This window comes from Chelmon rostratus, chromosome 2 (assembly GCF_017976325.1).
Source record: "Chelmon rostratus isolate fCheRos1 chromosome 2, fCheRos1.pri, whole genome shotgun sequence".
NCBI lineage: Eukaryota > Metazoa > Chordata > Actinopteri > Chaetodontiformes > Chaetodontidae > Chelmon > Chelmon rostratus.
Genome location: NC_055659.1, coordinates 23,177,366 through 23,196,515, shown reverse-complemented (window position 1 = coordinate 23,196,515; position 19,150 = coordinate 23,177,366). Strand labels below are relative to the sequence as shown.

Below are 19,150 nucleotides of genomic sequence, written 5' to 3'. Positions count from 1 at the left end.
TACCTGGTCCGCATACCCTATCTGTTGAAGTGACATCAAAATGCAGGGTTGAACATGACAGCTGCAGCCGAAGGCCCGAGATGCAAGACCTGAAATAATGGAGTGAAATTGGAAAGGCAATATGCATAAAAGTTTGAAAAGAATTGAATACTTCTAACACTTTGTAGATGTAAATTTGGTAGCCTGGATGGTAATCTTAAGTCTATGTATGCTGAAAGAAACATTAAAAAATGAAATATGTACATATTGCAGAGAAATATGCTTGTTAGATAAAATGCAGCTTACCAGATATTTACCAAATCTTCATATCAAAGCAAGCTTGAGTTACTTATTTCAGTGCTTAAATAAGATGACTGTACATCAATTAAATCATGCTCTATGACACGTTTCTGAAACCTCCTAAGCTTTTTACACATATTCTTGTAAAATGAATGTATCATTTATAGATAAGTGCATATTTGATTGTTGGACATTTGGCCAAGTTATACTTTGCTATTAAGAAAGATTGTTTTCATTCCTAGAACCTTTAAGTGGGTATTCTTTTTAAAGACATTTTATAGCCCATTACTCAGTTTTCCATGACCAGTGAAGTCATGTTTTAACAGGGTCTCATTTCTCAGATATTTTCCTTGGTGCTAAGAAGTGGAGGCCTCACCTGTAGGCTACTGCGCTCACTCACACACACACGATGCAATGTGAAACCTTTGCCTAGTCGCTGGAAAAGGAACGAGGAACTGTGCCACTGAACTGCCTGCAGTGCTGCAGGTGTGAATATCTGAGTCCTCGCTACCGTGATTAATAGCAATGAAATCTGGGACTTCTCCCAACACGAAGCAATCACAATAGCTCTGACGAAGTCAATCAATCGCATCTGTCAGTGCCAGGAAAGAAATGTGATGAGAAAAAAAAGTGATCGAGGGGCCAGGAGGCTGACAGGGCCACTGATTTATCACAGATGTGCATTTTTGAGACAACGGGCGAGCACTGACTTCAGCATTTGGGGAGAATTTTGTGCTCTCATGTGGCTGTTGTAGGGCACGCTCAAAACGGTGAAAAGATCAGTCTGGATGCACAAAACACACAGACACGCATGCATGGGTGTGCCGGCACACATAAGTATACAGAACTAGTTAGCACGCAATCATGCACACAGATGCTTAGACACACCTTCGCAAAACATCCACTTTCACTCATAGACAATGGTGAAATAAGCATTCAGATCCTTTACTTAAGTAAAATTGCATTAGCACAATATAAAAATACCCAGTTACTTACCTTCAGAAAGTTTACTCAAGCAAAAGTATTATTAGCAAAATGTACCAATGTATACATTACTGTATGTAGAACGGCCTCTTAACAGAATCTCACTACTTCATTATGTTAAATACTGCACTACTGGAATACTATTACCAATGCAATAACCCGTAAGATGCATTTTAACTGTGTATTTGTTAAAAATGGAGCCAATTTGAACTACTTCATATACTGCTGGGCAATGGTGGAATGGACTTTTTGCTCCACTACATTTATTTGACAGCTGTACTTACTAATTACTTTACTAATTACTTTGCACATTAAGATTATCCTTACAAAATAAGCAGCTAATTAATTATGATGTATTATCATAGATGAAGTTAATTAATAGTATAAAGCAACTAGCACCATCTTTGCCAGCTGCAATATTAGTCATTCTTAAACATTAATACACCAAAATGTATAATCCAGAGATATATATTATTCTGACATGGGCCAGTCTGCATAACAAGAACCTTTAATTCTTTTCTTTAATTCTTTTATTAGGTAAAATTTTAAATGACTTTTAGATGTTTCAGAGCGTTTCTAATAATGCTACTTTGACTTAAGTAAAAGATCAGAATGATCCTTCCATCCCTGCTGTGGGGAAGTTAAATACTTTGTATTTAAGTAACCAGGTGTCAAATTTATAAAGAAGAGTAATTGCCTCTGAATGTTGTGGAGTTTGTGTCTTAAATTGCTAAATAGCATATATGAATAGTTAGTGTTCATCAAATTGTTGAGGTGAATTCAGGCTCAAGTGAACATCACACACACACACACACACACACAATATTATTTTCATAATATATAAAAAGAAATATTAAGATCTTTTACTCAATTATGTGACAATATCACAGTGTAGAAAGACTCTGTTTCAAGTTAAAGCCCTGCATTCAAAATTAAGTAAAAGTAAAATTACAAAAGTATTAGCATCAGAATATACTTTACCAAAAGTAAAAGTACACATTATGCAGACCTATTTCAGAATAATGTATATTATTGCATTATAATCAATGAAAGATTAATATACATATCACTATGCTGCAACTGGTAAAAGTGGGGCTAATTTAAATGGCTTTATATACAGCTGTGTTGTTTAAACTATGACTTACGGTATTTTGCATTGATAATGTGAATCTGTAAAGTAATTAGTAACTGAATGTATAAAATAAATATAGTGGGGCAAGAAAGTACAATATTTCCCTCTGAAATATGGTGGAGTGAAAAAACAAAATATCAGAAAATGGAATAACTCAAATAAAGTGCAAGTACCTCAAAATTGTATTAAAGTACAGTACTTGAGTAAATGTACTCAGTTACTTTCCACCTCTGCAAATGCAACAGCTGAGCATACAAAGGCTGATGACAGAGGCTGTAATCGATTTGTGGAGGCACTAATGCTATCGTTACTAATGGCAGTATTAATGTGTGTGGAGAATTAGGCCAAGTAACACTAGTTGCTTTCTCCTTCATATCGCCTGCGTGGAGATTGGAGGAAACAGAGCGTGCTGTTTGCTACTTCCTCTTTTTTCTTTTACATGTACATCTTGATTTCAGTCTTACCAACAAACACTTTAAACGGCATTGTTATGGCATTCAAACCAATTATGTTATTATGGCTTGTTATAATGCGATTACAGAGCTTGATCCCAGTGATTGTCTCTTTAAGAAACAGTGAGAGTGAGAGGAGGTGGTGCGGTTTCACACCCCGGGGTGGGAAACATGGGCGGGGACAGTAACCGCTGGCTCTCCAACGCCGCGGTGCACGGAGAACCCGGAAGGACCAATGAGGTTAGTGGCCGATCCGCCCATCAAATCTTAACAGCCAATCGCGGCGAGCCATGGGAGGACCCTGGACTCGCTGTTGTGCATCCAACGTGGGACTACGGAACGCTCGCTCAGGAAAAAAAGGAAAAGTAACTCAAGAAAGGAAAAACTCATGGTGGTGGTACACGGTCGGAAGGAGGGGGGACTCTATTTTGCTATTAATCGGATCGTCGAGAATTTGTGACCACAGACTGCACCTGATAAGCTGTCGGTGGAGTTCTTCCGGAACGGACTGTGTGTATTTCAAAGTTGGATTTATTCGACTGCGGCCGTGAAGTGCTCGGGAGGTTTGGACGATATGCAGCGCTCGGTATGAGAAACCAACGAGTTTTCGGCACTATTCCTGCGGGTCTTAACTCCTTTGCTACACCTTCAACTTTGTTAGTGGACATTTTATAAAGCCCTCAAGAGTCACTGTGTGACCGTTTTTACGAGGTTTTGGACAGCCTCTCTGCCGCTCCGTTGGTCGACACTTAACGTTATTTTGAGAGCTATCCGGGTGTCCTTAAACGTTTTGTCGTTGCATGTTTTCAAACATGTCACCAAAGGCAGTCGACCTGTCGAGAAAGTAGTTCTCAGCTTATTATGAAAACACTCTTATCAACTTAAATTTAAGTTCAAGGAGACACGCAAGTTGGCTGCAGCCCTCCGCGGCTGGTTCATCTGTGAATCACCTTTGATTTTTTAGCCCGCGCCGGACGCCAGAGGAGAAAGTTGGACTGGGAACTTGTGTCCTAAATGACTGTTATTGGGATGGGAAACGTTTTACTGCGCCACAGGTGTTTGTGCTAGCCTCTGCCCTACAGCAAGACAATTAATGTGCTGCACAAGGCACTCAGTCTCCGCGAAGCTGCATTAATATTCCAGTTTGTGGGTACGAGGAGAGAGCTCAGCCGCCGCGCTATTAAAACTGGATACAAAATGGCGGCGTCCCTGGGACGGTTTGGATACATTTCACGTTGTGTTTTTTATTTAATTTTGACGCTACAACTGCTCATCAGTTATGGATTGAGTTCAGACCTGCCGTGTGCCCAGAACTGTACCTGCAACGGAGATTCAGTGGACTGCAGCGGTCTGGAGCTGACAGCTACGCCTCTGGACCTTCCAGTCCGGACTGTTTCCTTGTAAGTAAAGCGCTTAGTTGCCCTAGCCTATTTATTGACCAGCCCATAACGGGGTAACAGTGTTTTTTTAAAGGAATGAAAAGCGCATAATGTCGTTGAAACTTTCTGTATAAGACACAGAATAAATGGCCATTAGGCGGTGTTGATACGGTTTTCTCTCAAGGAATCCCGTCTGAGAAGATTTTTGTGGTTCTGCTTTCAGTTGCGTAATTTATCAACTGTTAACAGGGAGAGATGAGACCAGCTGTCAGAGCACTTATTTTTATTCCTTCATTATAACACCAACTTTTGAGTGAGTCAAGTTTTTAGGAGTAGAATACAACTGTTGCTCATTTTCCTGGGCACCCCCCTGCCGTTAAAGCCCCCCACCCCGGAGGTCCCTGCACCCTGACTCTGGAAACTCATGGAGCAACACACAACCAGCTCTGTTTGCTCACACAGTCCTGGCACATCACTTTGTGACGTGATTAGGATTGTTTGTGCAATCCACGAATAAAGTTTTCACCCCATCTTTCTCCATGGGCAAAGTTGTTCCTTAATTGTAGTCCAAATGTAGTATTTTAGTGTCTACAGTCAATTTCAACATAATTTGTCTACGCTTTTTTAAAATCTTGATCAGGCTTGGTGGCTTGTATCTACAGCAGTAAAACAGGTGTAGTGGTAACTGCGAGAAGAGGGGCGCACACTGACACTGAGCATTTTACAGTGGACATGATTTATTTAGGTGTAAAACGCCTTTCTCAAGTGCACATTGAGATATTGTGGATAATAAATAGAATTCAGCCATTTCTTAAGATGATCGTGTTAGTTTGAAGTTCCTACTATAATGTATCTTGATTTGAAGCCGTTTTACATTGAAATTGGATTAACTCTCAGAAATGTAATTAAATATCACAGGATGTGATTTAGCATCTTTTTCTTACTTTGTCAGTGATGTGAAAATCTGTCGTCTCTAATGTTAGTGTGAACAAACTGTTCCCTCAGGGCGAGTAAACAAACGGACCCGAACATGTCATAACTAATAAACCCCTGCTTTATTCACTCAGATTTATGACAGGTATTACCCTAATTCCCATGTCTGTGTTGCTTGCCATAGTTCACAAATTACATTTCTTGTAAATTAAGAATTATCCACAGGACAAGACTGACAACAGTTGAAACCCTGTCTGCCAGCTCATTTAGGAAATGAGGCAATTTAGGACATTTTTCTAGGAACATCCTCCGATACTTGGGGGACTTCACCATTTATCAAGCTGAAAGACACAATTTATTTACAGACAACAGAACTCTCTGTCTCCCCAATCAACATTTTGGCTCCCAGCGCAGTATACTGCAGCCACTATGTCCAGTGGCAATTGTAACTCCTCAGTGGCAATTTGGCATCTTGTTAGATAATTTTCAGCGTGTGTGAGTGTGTGTGTTGCTGGGAATGTGGGGTTAAAGACCAAAGACCCAAAGACTCCTCTGGCTCCCAGGTTCCTGTGTCAGGCGGGTTGTCTTCCCCTGGGAAGTGAGGAATGCAACTTTTAAAAAGTCCTCTGAAAACATGAATAACAGCACTTGTGCCCGGGTAGCCTTATTGCCCTGAAGCACCACTTAGCCAAGTTCAAGTGCAGACGCTGTGTATCATGCATGTACGCAGACACACACTGCCGCTCCTGTCCTCGTGGACAATGCATAACTGGGACAAATGTCCCCTCTGAAACAGCTGCTCTAAACCTTTTGGTTTTGCATAAAGATAGGGTCCTGCATGAGCCCATGTCTCCTTCCAAGTCTGCTTCTGTTATCTCTGCCAAACCTTATCGGTCAAGATTTAAGGACCCACAATCTTGTTGTTTTCAAAGGGAATGGCTTTATGGCTTTGAATTATCTTTTAAAACACCTAGGTTGCATATTTCCACACCGCTTGAGATAGTCACATTATGTTGGCAGGCAACTCAAAGGGAACCAGCTCTGTTACTCCGGGGTCTGTAAACGAGCCAGATTATCTGATGATTACTGTAAACCTAAAGAGACAAGTATGGACAATTTCACGTGTGGGCCAGTGTGATCCCATTAGAAGGTCCCTCATGCCAAGTCCCGTCCACTTGAGTAGATGAAATAACTTTCTGTGTTGTGGGTCGAAAGTTGTTATTCTAGTTTTAGAGTACTGCCTGTCTATAAGAATGCATGCATGTATGTATGTTACGGACGACCGAGCAACTGTACCTTTGTAGCAAAGTGGATATAGCAAGGGTTATAGTACACTGCAACGATAACAGTTTTATCCTGTCAATAGAGCTGGCTGAGAGTGTCTGTTTGCTCAGTGCCTTTGTTTTGAACAAAGTGCGTTTGTCCATCTCTACCTTCAGGCTTCTGAGCCAAGCGAGTCTTTGTGGAATCGACTGTCTCTGTTATGTTTACCCCAGGGAGGGAGCAGCAGCAGCAGCAGCAGCAGCAGCAGCAGCAGCAGTAGTAGTGTTGGTTGTGAAGACAGCATTCGTGTGCGTCAGTAAACACAAGCTTTCTTCCCTTCTCTTCTTCATATCGCAGACGTAAGGCTTAAAGGAGTATCTCAATAACCTGAAACACCTGTAGGATTTGACTGTTAAACAAGTAGCTTGCATGTGTGACTGCAGTTGTTTATCAACAAGAAGCCCCCCAATTCGTTATACGTATATGTGTGTTTTGTACAACTACTTACAGACTTTTAAAGTCCTCTATGTTCTGCTTTGCAGCCTATAAATTAAAGTAGTCAAGCAGAGAGGACAAATCCAGCTTAAGATAAATGTAGTTTTCCCACCCTTTTGTGTGGGTGAAGAAGGATTGCGCCGTCATGTATTTGTTGCAATTATCTTTATACAGGCTCTTAAATTGGGATTACAGTAATGAACACAGCAGCAGCACCTCAGGACCTGCATTTATACAGCGGCTCACAGAGGGAAGTAGTTCTTACATAGAGTCATCATATCTCCACCAGGATGCAGGAGCGTTGCATATCTTTTTTTGTTTGAGTTTTGTGCAGGTGGCAAATGATAATGGCAACATGCTCACACACTCTGGTACACGTGGAAATAGAACCTTTTATTTAAAATGACCACAAGCTTCTTTGAATAATTTCGAGGCATTGCTGTGACCAAAAGAGTGCCCAGTCCACAGAAAACAAGTTACTTTTTGTGGCAACAAGAGAATAATTCTAGAACATCAATGATTCCCCCACCACCGTCGCCTAAATGCCACCAGCCTCATTTAATACATGCACATAAACAGAACAGGGGCTAGATCAATCTCTGGTGTTGGCTTTTGGGCAAAAATGTAAAAGCAGTTTTGAGGTAGCTTCTGATGCTCCCACAAATGACTCTCTATGTGATTGAGACCAGCCTCTAAGTGTTAAATCATGACAAGACATGATGATTCATTTCAAACAAGTTGTTTAAAGTGGGCATAGGAGCTTGATTTTGCACTCTCTCCTCCTGCTCTGAAGTAGCACTGTTTTTAGTCCCTTTCAGGGCACTTTGTTGGAGTAACTCTGGAAACCTTGATGAATATGTGTCCTGTGGAGATGAGTGGTTAGAGGGTAGGTGTTTGCAGTTTATCCATCAGTAGCGGTCCTAGCAGTCCCGTGGCTGCAGGGGAAGAAAAAAGCCCTAATGCTTTGCACTTGTCAAAATAATCTCCCTTCAGGACCCTGATTTTAATAGTCCCCTGTGAAAAGCGGCCTTGATGAGGAATCAAGGAAACAAATATGTTGGCACATCCTGGCAGAGCCAACTGAGCTAACAAGGCCAGGAGTTGAGGGGAACTAGGGTCATAGGGGAAGATATGTGATTGGCTAGGTGTGGAGCATGCTCTTAAAGAAGAAAAACAGGATTACACAACACTACAATGTATTAAGGACTTATTTCACTGTTAATGAAATGAAAACTGACCGCAGCGTATTGCTATGTCAATTATTTATTATGTCCAATCTCTGTGATTGACCACACAGGTTTTCAGGGTGAACACCGAAGGTCAAAGGGCAGCTGTAGCTTCTTTAAAGCTCCTGTAGTCATGGATTTCTTTTGTAGAACATATCCTTTGCTGTTTTACATCAGTGCTCCTAACATTTAAAAAGCTGACCACTGGTCTCAGATGTTTGTCCATTGTTTCTGATTGATGAATAGTCTAACAACATTCAAAGCAGGTTTACTCTCACCCAGTCACATATTCCCTCTCGGGAGTGGTGTGTTATCTTGTTTGCGGCCATGTAATGTGTATAAAAAGCATTTTTGCCCACAGTGCCTTAGGCATAATGGGATTTTGCACGTAAATAAAAGCATGAACATTAGTAATTGAGGCTAAGATTGTAGTGGTTGGATAGAGATAAAGCAGATACATGGTGTCTGTTTGCCAGCATCTTTCTTATGTGCGATTGTAAAATCCTTTTTGTTTTTTTACTGTTACAGAAAGCTACAGTTTTTGATGGGGTTTGTCTTTATTTATTATTTGTAAATGTTGAGTCCTTCTGGTGAAAAGCAAGAAGAGGCCTGATTTTGAATGGTACCCTTTGTAACCCAGCATTTCCCAAGTGGTTTCCCAATGTGCTAGCCATAATTTTTGGCGTACACCAAGTGTTCTGCTGTGTTCAACCCCAAGCCGTAGCCTTAAACCTCACAGTACAGCCTTATTGGTAAACACCACCCCCAGCAGTTGGTTTTGGCTTCTTCCCTCAGGAAATGGGTTTGTGTTGGTGGTTTCCTGGCAGGGGCTGGGAGCTCAGCTGGCTGGTTGTGGACTGGTCCACAGAGGGCGGGGCTGCAGATCACCTGGCCTGGGGGAATATGAGGGGAGGTGGGGGGACATTTTCCGCCCACTGCGTGGAAGTGTTTTGTCAATGTCACGGTCTGCTGCCGCTGCTGCCTTCAGGCTGGCTGGTTCGTTGGTGAAAGTCCTGTCAGTGGTCAGAAACCTTAACCACTGTCACACATGTTGTAGCACACTGAGAAGACCCTGAGGAAATGAAACATTACTGGGCTGTCTGCTTGTATGTTGCATACTATCAGACACTACTCTTTTATTTTTAGATTGTGTTTAACTTCATCTAACCTATGAATAAACATGCCAGCATAATTTGCCACAGTAGGACTATACTTGCCCTTGGTGCAGTGTTTCTAACATGGCCATTGCAATTGTTAGTAAGTTTGGATTTTATAGGAGGACCAGCTATATGAACAGCGAACTGTAGAAATGCTTCTTTTGCGTAACCAGGTTCACGTTTCATTTCAGCAGTTGGGGCAACGATGCAGCAGCACTCAGCAGGGCTGAGCCTCTTGTGGTTTCTACAGCATTTCTTGCTACGCAGCCTTGTAATCTTGTGGTATTGGGAGTGATTATACCAAGTTTGTTCATTGTCATAGTTTCCCCAGCCTTGTGACTCGCATGTCCTCTTGCGGATATTTTAAAGTCAAACTGGAGTGTTTGGAAGGGTTTAGAATGATATTATCATTGGCTCTGATTTTTATCAGCTGCTCTTCACTTTTCCCTCCCTTATCAGGCTGTTTGGTATTAAGTCGATGGTGAAAGTACAGCACTGTTTGTTTGGAAATTTAAAGCAGCATTTTTAAAAAATGTAAATGATCCTCTTTTAACCGTCTGAGATGATTCATGCAAAACACTAGCTGAACAAATTAGGAAGGAACAGCGAAGGTTGAGCCCATACTCCAATAACAAGAGATAAAGTCTGACATTAACATGAAGATATGGAATGAGCTCATGGCCTTGCACTGGCTTTAATGACAATCAAACAGCTGCTGCTACAAGTCATTCTACAAAAATCCAGTCAGCAGAATAGATGGCCCTTTTGTGAAGACACTTTAGGGCGCCAAGTTTTTTCTTTTTTCCACCTTTCCCTCTCCCCTGAAGTCGGTGTCTACAAAGTGGGCTTGATCGATGAATCATCTGTGAATTCTCTACATCTGGTAAGAGTTTGGAAATCTGGAGAAGATGTTGGAGAAAAAAAAATGTGACTTGGACAGAGAGAGAGAGAGTTGCTGCGCAAGTGAAGCAGCTTGTCCCCAAAAAAGAGGCAGTTCTTTGAGAAGTGAGTGAAGCTTTCAGTTGCTAAGTTGGGCCAAACATTTTTTCATCCCTGTCCCATATTAGTGTCTGTCCCTTCTGATAATGGAGAAAGGAAAGGAGCATCAGAGCTCCACTGTCTAGACAGCCACACATTCACATGCACTTAGATTATAAAGATAGCGCAGTCCACTATTTAGACACTTGTTTCACTGCTGGCTGGAGTGTAATTGTTTCAGAATTGTGCTCCGCTGGTATAATTAACAATAAGTATGAAAGCAAATTGACTAATTATTCTGTCCTTTTCTTTGCTTTGAAGTTGAGAGGTCAGCTGTCTGCACAGTACTAAAACAATAGCACCACTTAAGAGTTGTACAGCACTTATGTTATTCTTACAGATTAATTGGGGACATTCATTTCCGTTTACTCATAATGAAGTAAGCTGGCGCCATTTGTAAGAAATTGCAATGTTATCGCACTCGTATCCAGTGTTAAATGTGGGACCGTGATCCTTTGTGTGTCTGTGTGTGTCTGTGTCTGTGTCTGTGTCTGTGTGTGTGTGTGTGTGTGTGTCTGTGTCTGTGTCTGTGTCTGTGTCTGTGTCTGTGTCTGTGTGTGTGTGTGTGTGTGTGTGTGTGTGTGTGTGTGTGTGTGTGGACAGCATGAGTGTTACTGTGTTTCTCATCCAGAGAAGTCCGGGCTGGCTTCATTGGGCCTGGCTGCAGGTTCAGGCAGTGCCTCAGGCAAATGCACACCCTTTTCCCCTACCTTCTCCCTGTTTGTTTGGAGTGCCCCGCTTCAGCCCCAAACCAGCAGCGTGAAGAATGGCGGTGCACATGGCCCCAAGATGTGGCCCGTCTTCCTGCCTCGGAAAACTTCTGAAACTGAGTCACGCTCCTAGCCTGACTGATTTCAAAGGCCAGAGCAACTGATTTGTGTGTGTGTGTATATGTCTGTGTGTGTTGGAGGAGGGGGAGATCTGTAATTCAAATGGTGAAATATGCTGATCCCATCAGCGCTACATTTCTCTGATCTTGAAACCAAGTTCTCCTTCACCCCCCTAAGAGCTTCGGAGTGTTTTACTCAGATTTGAGCTCTTCACATTTATCATTATTGTTACAAATCTTGTTCGTCGGCTTGTGCTTTTAACCTTGTCAGCGTTGATAAGATACTGCCTTTGTTCTGCCCGTTTCCTTCCTCTGTTTGACTGGTGTGTAAAATGGTGGCCTGGAGCTGGTGTTGGCTTTGTGTACACTCTCACTGCAGTTGCTTGGCTATAAACTGGCCCTTAATGACAGGAAGACTCTGTGTGTTTGTGTGTGCGCCTGTGTGTGTGTCCCTCAGACACTCGGGTTATTATTTGACTAGTTTTATGATGCTCTGAAATCGACCACATTAAAGGGCCTTTGTCTCCCAGCTGGACTACAGAAGGCTCATCACTGACATCACTTCACACTTTCAGCGAGCAAAGTTCACACTGCATTTATCTGTGATAGAAACGGGAAAGATAATGATGATGTATCTCTGTATGTGTAAGTCCCTGCTCTCGTCCTCCCTCCTCATATCTCCTCTCTCCCACACACAGACTGTGTGCTGACTTACAAGCATAGTGTCATATGCTATGACATCACTCCTGTACTCCCAGCTTTCCTCTACTCCCACAGCACCCATAACGCAGCTATTTTTTAAAGCCTTTTAATGAGTTTTATATGTCAGATCAGCTACACGGTCCAGCAATGACGGTCTACTGCAGGCGCTGAGCCCTATTTTGCTCTCATAGACAGTTTGCTCAGTCAGACGGGCCTTTTATGAGTTAATCACATTGTCATATGAAGACTTCTTTTTCACCTCTTACATCTCTTTTTAGCTTTTATCACAAAGGAGAGTGCTGTGGTGATAATAGAATTTAAAGGTCATTCCCAGTCTTTTTGCATGTTTTAGCCTCAGCATTGAAGCTGATGTTTCAGATTGCTCACGTATCCTTCCAGTCCTTGGCTGATCATGAGTTGATCTAGCAATTATTTTTGTAAGGCTAAGAAGGTTCAAAGAAAAAGATAAATGCACATCACATGTTAATAAGGTCACAAGTAACATTTGTCGGACAAACAGTCCAAAAACTCAAAAGTTATGCATATTTATAATGATAAAAAGTGGAGAAAAACGTCAATAAGATGTCTGTGAAGATTCAGTCATCCAGGTTATGGTTATCCAAGGAGGGTTGAATCAAGGGCAACTGGAAACATTTTCAAGTTTCTACAGTAAGGTCCAGTTGCCCTTGATTTAACCCTCCGTGGAGAAAAGCCCCATGTTGCAGCTAGCAAAGGGCTGGCTTTTATACTTGATTGATGACTTAGGCAATGATAATTATGTAAATCAATTTTGTATTGACTAATTACCTGACTGATTATGACACTGCTTCAGGGTGACAGGTGTTTGATTATTTGTTTCTGTTCCACAGAGAAGCTCTTTCGGGGCTGTACAAAAACTTTTTTGCACACAGAGGAAAGTTTAGTAGTAGCCACAATATTGTGGAATAAATGTAATTGTGTAAATTGATGAGTATAAAATGTCTGTCACCATCTGTAAAAACCAGCAGAAGTAGTGCAGTTCGTCACTTAAACAGGCATGAAAAACCGGAATCCTAAGATTCATGTCAGCTCAACTTGTTGTAAGTAGTCTTTTTATTTTAGTGTGTATCGTAATTATGTCATTTTAACAATTTGAGCCTTTATGTATTTCCAGAATTATAAATAAAATAACATTATGGGTATTACAATGCAGTAAGTAAAAAGATTATACTATATAATTATATAGGGCAAGTTCATTTTGCATATAATAGAAATATTACTGTTACTATCTTCATAAGATATCTATGTAAGTGACTATCTACATTGGTGTTTTGGTAAGGGAACCCAGTTTTTATATCTATCTTGTATCATAAATATATGTCTTACATCATCATAACAGGAGTCATGATGATTTCAATTGTGGATTAGGGTCCTGACCTACATGCATGTATTACTGTAGTATTTTCACTCACGATTTTTTCCGTAGCATGTGCAACATGCAGTATATTTAGCCCTGTTTTCCCTCTGATATTTAAGTCCCTCAGTGTTTGTGCTCATTGTTTGTAATGTGCAGGGAGGTGTTTGGGCTGTGGTGGCTGGGTGAGGTTGGAAGGTGGGACTGAAACGCCACCTGTTTATCCCAGACTAGCCCTCTTTCCAGTTGCCTTCTGTTTTGTGTCCGTCCAGTTCTGCTGACAGAAAAGAGGTTATGCTGACCTCAGTGATGGCCAACAGATTGTTAGGACACACTGGAATTGTGTTTGTGGTGCAGAAGAGATGGTAAATGTTGAATTGGGCCTGTTTTTGTTTTAGTATCAGTCAGTTTTAACTTGAGTATGATGACGTCAGGGGAACTTTGACGAACTTAGAGTGTGCCACCAGAATGATCATAGTACGTTTCTGTGGTTAATTGTGATTGTTTGATGAATCAATAAAGTGCTGAATTTAATTTAAATTATACTTGTAAAACAACTGTGAGTACAAGAGTAATAATACAATCATTGGTTTTAATATTCCTATTAAATTGTCTTTTTAAAACACAGATAATTTAATAAAGTTTTTAATGAATGTACAAACTACTTGCCTGGCTGCAGTGCACCAGTCATAGCCGTTTGAATTCAGTGGGAAAATTAGTATTTGGCTTAACACACAGCCTTAAATTATCACACACTTTCTTTAGTTAAGTACCTGGCAGAGGGTGCATTGATTTTGATCCCGCTGACTAATGTCAAACAGTCCTGCCCATTTGTATAAACTAGTGGTACCATACAATGGAATGCTGTGTTTGAAGCTTTAAGCCAAACTGCTTTGTAGTGTTTGCCATGGTTAATCACAGCGACTGTTCCCATCTTGACCATACATCTTTTTCCGGCTGATTGAATTGTATCATATAAACTGTTGGAAGCTATTGTGACCTCGCTGGTTGGTCCTCTGCAGCTAGTGTAGAACTTGTCAGGTCACTTGGACAGATCTTCTTCTTCTCAGTATGTTTGTTTTTGCTGGTCTGGACGTCTGCATCTCTCTAAATCAAAAACTCTAATCGCTTCTAGGCTAGGCAAACTCTTCCAGAAACAGCATGATTGTAAGGTCACTTTCTGGAAAGCATTAACCACGCTTAGCAACTACCAACCCCTCCCTCCACAGGAGAAAGGGGGGAAGGGAGAGGGAGGGAAACCAGCCTTATCACCATCGCTTCATACAGTAGGTGTTAAAATGCTGTGAAACTTATCTGATCTGATAGGGAAGAAAATAAATCTGACTGAGTGAGATGGAGAGAAAAAGGCTTAGTTGTGTAAATACCATAGGTGACTGAGAAAGAGGCATATGCATGCTTGCATCCATGCACAAAGGACCAGTTTTGTTTGTTGCTGTGGCCTTTAGCACCAGTACGGCAGGTTTGTCTCTCAAACGTGACTTGCTTTTTTGTTAGTCGTCCCTTTGTTCTGTTTTGTCCTGGTCTGTATTTTAAGCTTTGACTTTTGTGCCTAAGAATAAGTGCATAGCCAATTTCCCGACACATTTTAAATGCTAAAAAAAATCTCTTTTTGCAGATGATGTTCCTGGATAAATCTTCATTTGCTTGTAATGCAAAGTTCACTAGTAAAATTCCTTGACCTGTTTTGTGTCAAAAGCAGGTTGATAAAAAGTAGTGATTGTTCTTCCAGATGACAGCGCTCTCTCACGTTAATCTTCTTTAGGCTGTGTGCATGTCTGTTGGCTAAATATATGTACCTCCAGGCAAAGGTGGCCTGTAGGACAGCCGTGTGATTTTTCACTTAGCTTCACCATAACGAGGTAATTGCCTCCTGTTGCAGGGGACGGCAATTTAGTGATCTGGGACACAATGGGAGGCACCCCAGCAAATGATCATAACATAGACACACATGCACACCTTCCTGTCAGACCTGCACCTGGAGGGCAGACACAGCTATTATCTCGTCACACACTCACACACACATACACAGACACGAGGAGAAAGCTTTGGGGAGGGAGACTGTCATTATCTGCAATCAAGCACAGAAGACAAGAAAGGGAAATCTGTCAAGTTAGACTGGGATTAAGATTGATGAGAGTAAACGGTATTAAAAATTGGAGTGTGTATGATGTGAGACAATCCTAGTCTTATTCCATGGAATTGACTCAGTCGACTCACATGCGCTTACTTAATATCCAGTCCTACAAAAATGAAGACTCGATGACATGGAGTAACTTCTGCCTCAGAGTTCAGCCCCTAAACCGACCTCCCCCACCCCCATGCCACGACGGTCTTTTAAGGCCACGGTGGGACATGAGGACGAGGAATGTGTTACATCAGGTAAAAAGTGTCCCCAGTCTCTGGGAACAAGCAGCCATCTCTCGGCAGGCTTGTGAAACATTCCTGGGCTGTCTCTCACGTCTGGACTGGGGGATGGAGGGGCGGGAGGCAGGCGGCTCGGAGCTGTGGGCTCCCTTTGTCTCGCCCAGCCTAACCCCACCACACAAACACAAACACCACTCTCACTGCAGCCTCCTTTCTGCCAACGGGCAGGCTGCATGCCAGCCAGCCAGGAGGTGTGTGAGTGTGACAGAGATAGCACTTGTTTATGCGTGAAATAAATCTGATTCACATGGCGTGGGAAGCTCAATCTGAAAGGCAGATGCGAGTGAGGTGCATGCACACACAAACCTCCTTCTCGCTTGCTCTCTGACGGTGGTAACGTTATATCACTGGACAAATCACTCTAATAAGCCTCCGTGCAAGTCAAGTGCCAGCTATTAAATACACTGTTAGCCTAAAGTGCAAATTGACTGCTGCAGATGAATAGCCTGTGGGTTATGTTTGGAAAGTGAGCCAGGAGAGAGAGGCGCTCTGTATCGATAATATTGATCTGGCCCTCCTTGAAGGCCAGCTGAATGGATGTACTGCAGTGTTTTCAGGCATACTTAATGCGGACGGATGAGGCTGTTTGTCAAATGGAAGAGATAATTGTTGGTATTGATCTAGATCCTTATTTGAACTACTGAACAATTGCTATGACAAGTGCTATGAAAAATATTTTTGTGCTGTTGATAATTTGATCCTTCCGTAAATATTAGAACATCTTTTTTTTAACTACATATTCTTTATTTTTCAGAAATCTTGGCCAGAACAAGCTGACCACCATCGATGTTGAAGCTTTTGACAACCTTCCCAACTTGAGAGAGCTGTAAGTAGTCACCAACAGAATTCTCACACGTACACCTGATTTCCATCGAGGCAATCGACCCCCTGAATACTTTCAGTACTTTCTAATGGACTTGTGTTTGGTTCTGATAATCTCTTTTTCTCTGTTGTGAGTCTTAAACTCTGTATGTAGCTTTTTTTATTTTATTTTGTTTAATCCATGAGCATCAGGTGTGACACATTTTTATCAATGACTTAATTCTGACTAACATCTATGGATGCCACTCTACTTCCTAGTGGCATCCTCGTATGTGTTGCCTTGAGCGTAGTCCAATTGAGAATAAAGTGGTGGTTTTCTATATTAAGCCTCCCCTCCACCACCCGATACTGTGGCCAACGCTGGCCTTGTAAATATTTTATATGGTGAGGAGAGGGCTTGGCTCTGTGTCACTCAGCGCCATTGCACAAGGCACATGCACCCACATACACAAGCTAACTGATGATACACACACCGGTGACATCTTTGGCAGGCCCACCAGCCAGTCATACGCTCCCGGACATCTGTTTTACTCCCATGTTATTTTTGGTTTTTAAAAGGATGACTTGCTACTTGCTTGCTTGACGTGACAAGTTGAGTTTGAGTTCTTTTGATTTATGCAAGGTTTGATTGAATTTAGTCTCATGCGGTGGAGCATGTGGAATAGCCACGACAACACCGTGGCATCTCAGCTAGCATATACAGTTATGCAATTGAAGTACAACCTCTCAAACATTGTAGCTTTACTTTGACGCTGATTCTGTTTTTGTGCCTAAATTTGAGATTTGAAATAAGGATTTTTACTTTTGTTTGTTTTCACCAGTAAGACTACTAAAATTATTTACTGTGCTCCTAATTTTTGTGTCTTCTACTTTGATAAGTGCCTCTGTTAAGTCCTCTAATCTCATACAACATGTCACTGTTGTGCATTTCTTTGTGTTTTCCTTTAGGGCCCAGTTTTGCTCTCTAACCTACTGCAATTTGTGTTTGCCACTTTCAGGCGGCTGGACCACAATGAGCTGACCTCCATACCAGATTTAGGACAGGCTGCTTCTAAGATTGTATCTCTCTACCTGTGAGTACCCCCCTGCCCACCATTTACTGCTTAACATGGTACTGAAATTATCTGCCTCTCTGTTACTGTATTCTTAGGTCAGTGGCCTCTTTGAAATGCTCTTGAAATAGTCTCTTGACATCTGTGCAGGATCCATATGCCTTTGCATCTGAGAAGTAATACTGCATTAATGTGATGTTAGCCATGAATGTGACTTTATTATATTAAACTAGATCAAAAATCCCCTCTACACTTAGTATTGGGTCATGTCACTGACTAGTCTTATTAGCTGGCCATGTGCTCTTGTCTACAGTGAGTGGTGCTGGCTGCCTGGAGAGTCAGCTTGTATGTAGTTCCAACTTGGTGCTTCCAGTTGTGAAACGGTGCCTGTGGGGACTGCAAGCACTGGCATCTCACTGGAGATTTACTGCCCTATTTGGGAACGGCGTGTGTGCACTTGTGTATGTCATAAACGTGATGCTTGGTAGTCCATCAACAGTCTCATTTTTAGGCTGTTGAGGCAAGAAAGTGCTTAGTTTGATAACTTTATTCAAGTTGCAGTTTTGTAGCCAGTAAACGCAGCATTTAATTAAAAGGCAATACAACAGAAGTTCATAATACTTCCATCAGATGGAAGTTATATTTTAGAAATTAGCCTAATAATAATTGATGTACTGCTATTTAAAGAAATGGTTAACATCACACTAAGTCTTCAACGTCATCTCTGTTCGACAATTTTCTTTGTTACTATGATGCTCTATCTAAAGGAATGTGAGGTATATGAAACAAATACAGCACAATGAAAGGTTTTCTAAGGTTAGACCAAAATAAGTGAACGTAAAAATCAAAAGGCTGAAGCTGATATTAAAGCTTATAATTCTTAAATTATATATATACTATTTAATTCAGTTCTACACCAACACAAACACACATAAAATTGTGACAGCCTTCCATCCAAATCATCTGTTGGGTGGACTGTTGTCATAGTTTTTTCCCCTTCTGTGACCGAGGAACATTCTTACATCTCACTCAACTTGAAACAAGGAAGTCAAACTCCCCTAAGCTAGTCCAGTGCTAACCATTAGCTTCAGCCTGCATATTCTTTCACACCATGCTAGCATGCCGGCTGACTGACTAAAGTGTACAGCTGCAGGTTCCTGTAATATTGGTCATTGTCGTGTCATAGTCAGTGGTGAGCTTTGTGGGAGTCACACCTTCGCCTCTCCCTGTGTGATCTGTGTCATCTGCCCACTTCTCAGAATTAATCATGATCACTCATGAGGTCAGAACATTTCTGAAAGATGTGAACAGTTAGTGAAGAGTAAGCAAATCTGTCTGTTAAAGTGTGTCATCTTTCCAAAAGGCCTGAGTTGTTATTGTGTGTGCTTCCAGTCTCGATGTGTAGGGTTTAGCACAAGCTCCCGTTCACTTTGCTTTTGATATGAAACAGATCGGAGCAAGTTCACCTTTACTTGCACAAACTATGCAGAGCAGCAGCCCCTCCAAATGATCGAGGTGTCTTTTTTTGGCCTGACTTGAAGCCTGTTGCTAGGGTAAGGCCTGTAGGCG

General features: G+C 41.6%; 1 protein-coding gene across 1 annotated transcript in view; it reads left to right on the top strand.

Annotated features, from left to right (window-relative positions):
• The first annotated feature begins 3,212 nt into the window (after positions 1-3,212).
• The window catches only part of lrig1 (leucine-rich repeats and immunoglobulin-like domains 1), a 38,244-nt gene continuing 22,306 nt past the window's right edge, over positions 3,213-19,150 (top strand). Inside the window, exons 1-3 of the mRNA XM_041957260.1 lie at positions 3,213-4,247; positions 16,462-16,533; positions 17,528-17,602. Coding sequence (XP_041813194.1) covers positions 4,045-4,247; positions 16,462-16,533; positions 17,528-17,602 — 350 coding nt within the window. The 5' untranslated portion in view covers positions 3,213-4,044. The remainder of the gene's footprint in view (positions 4,248-16,461; positions 16,534-17,527; positions 17,603-19,150) is intronic.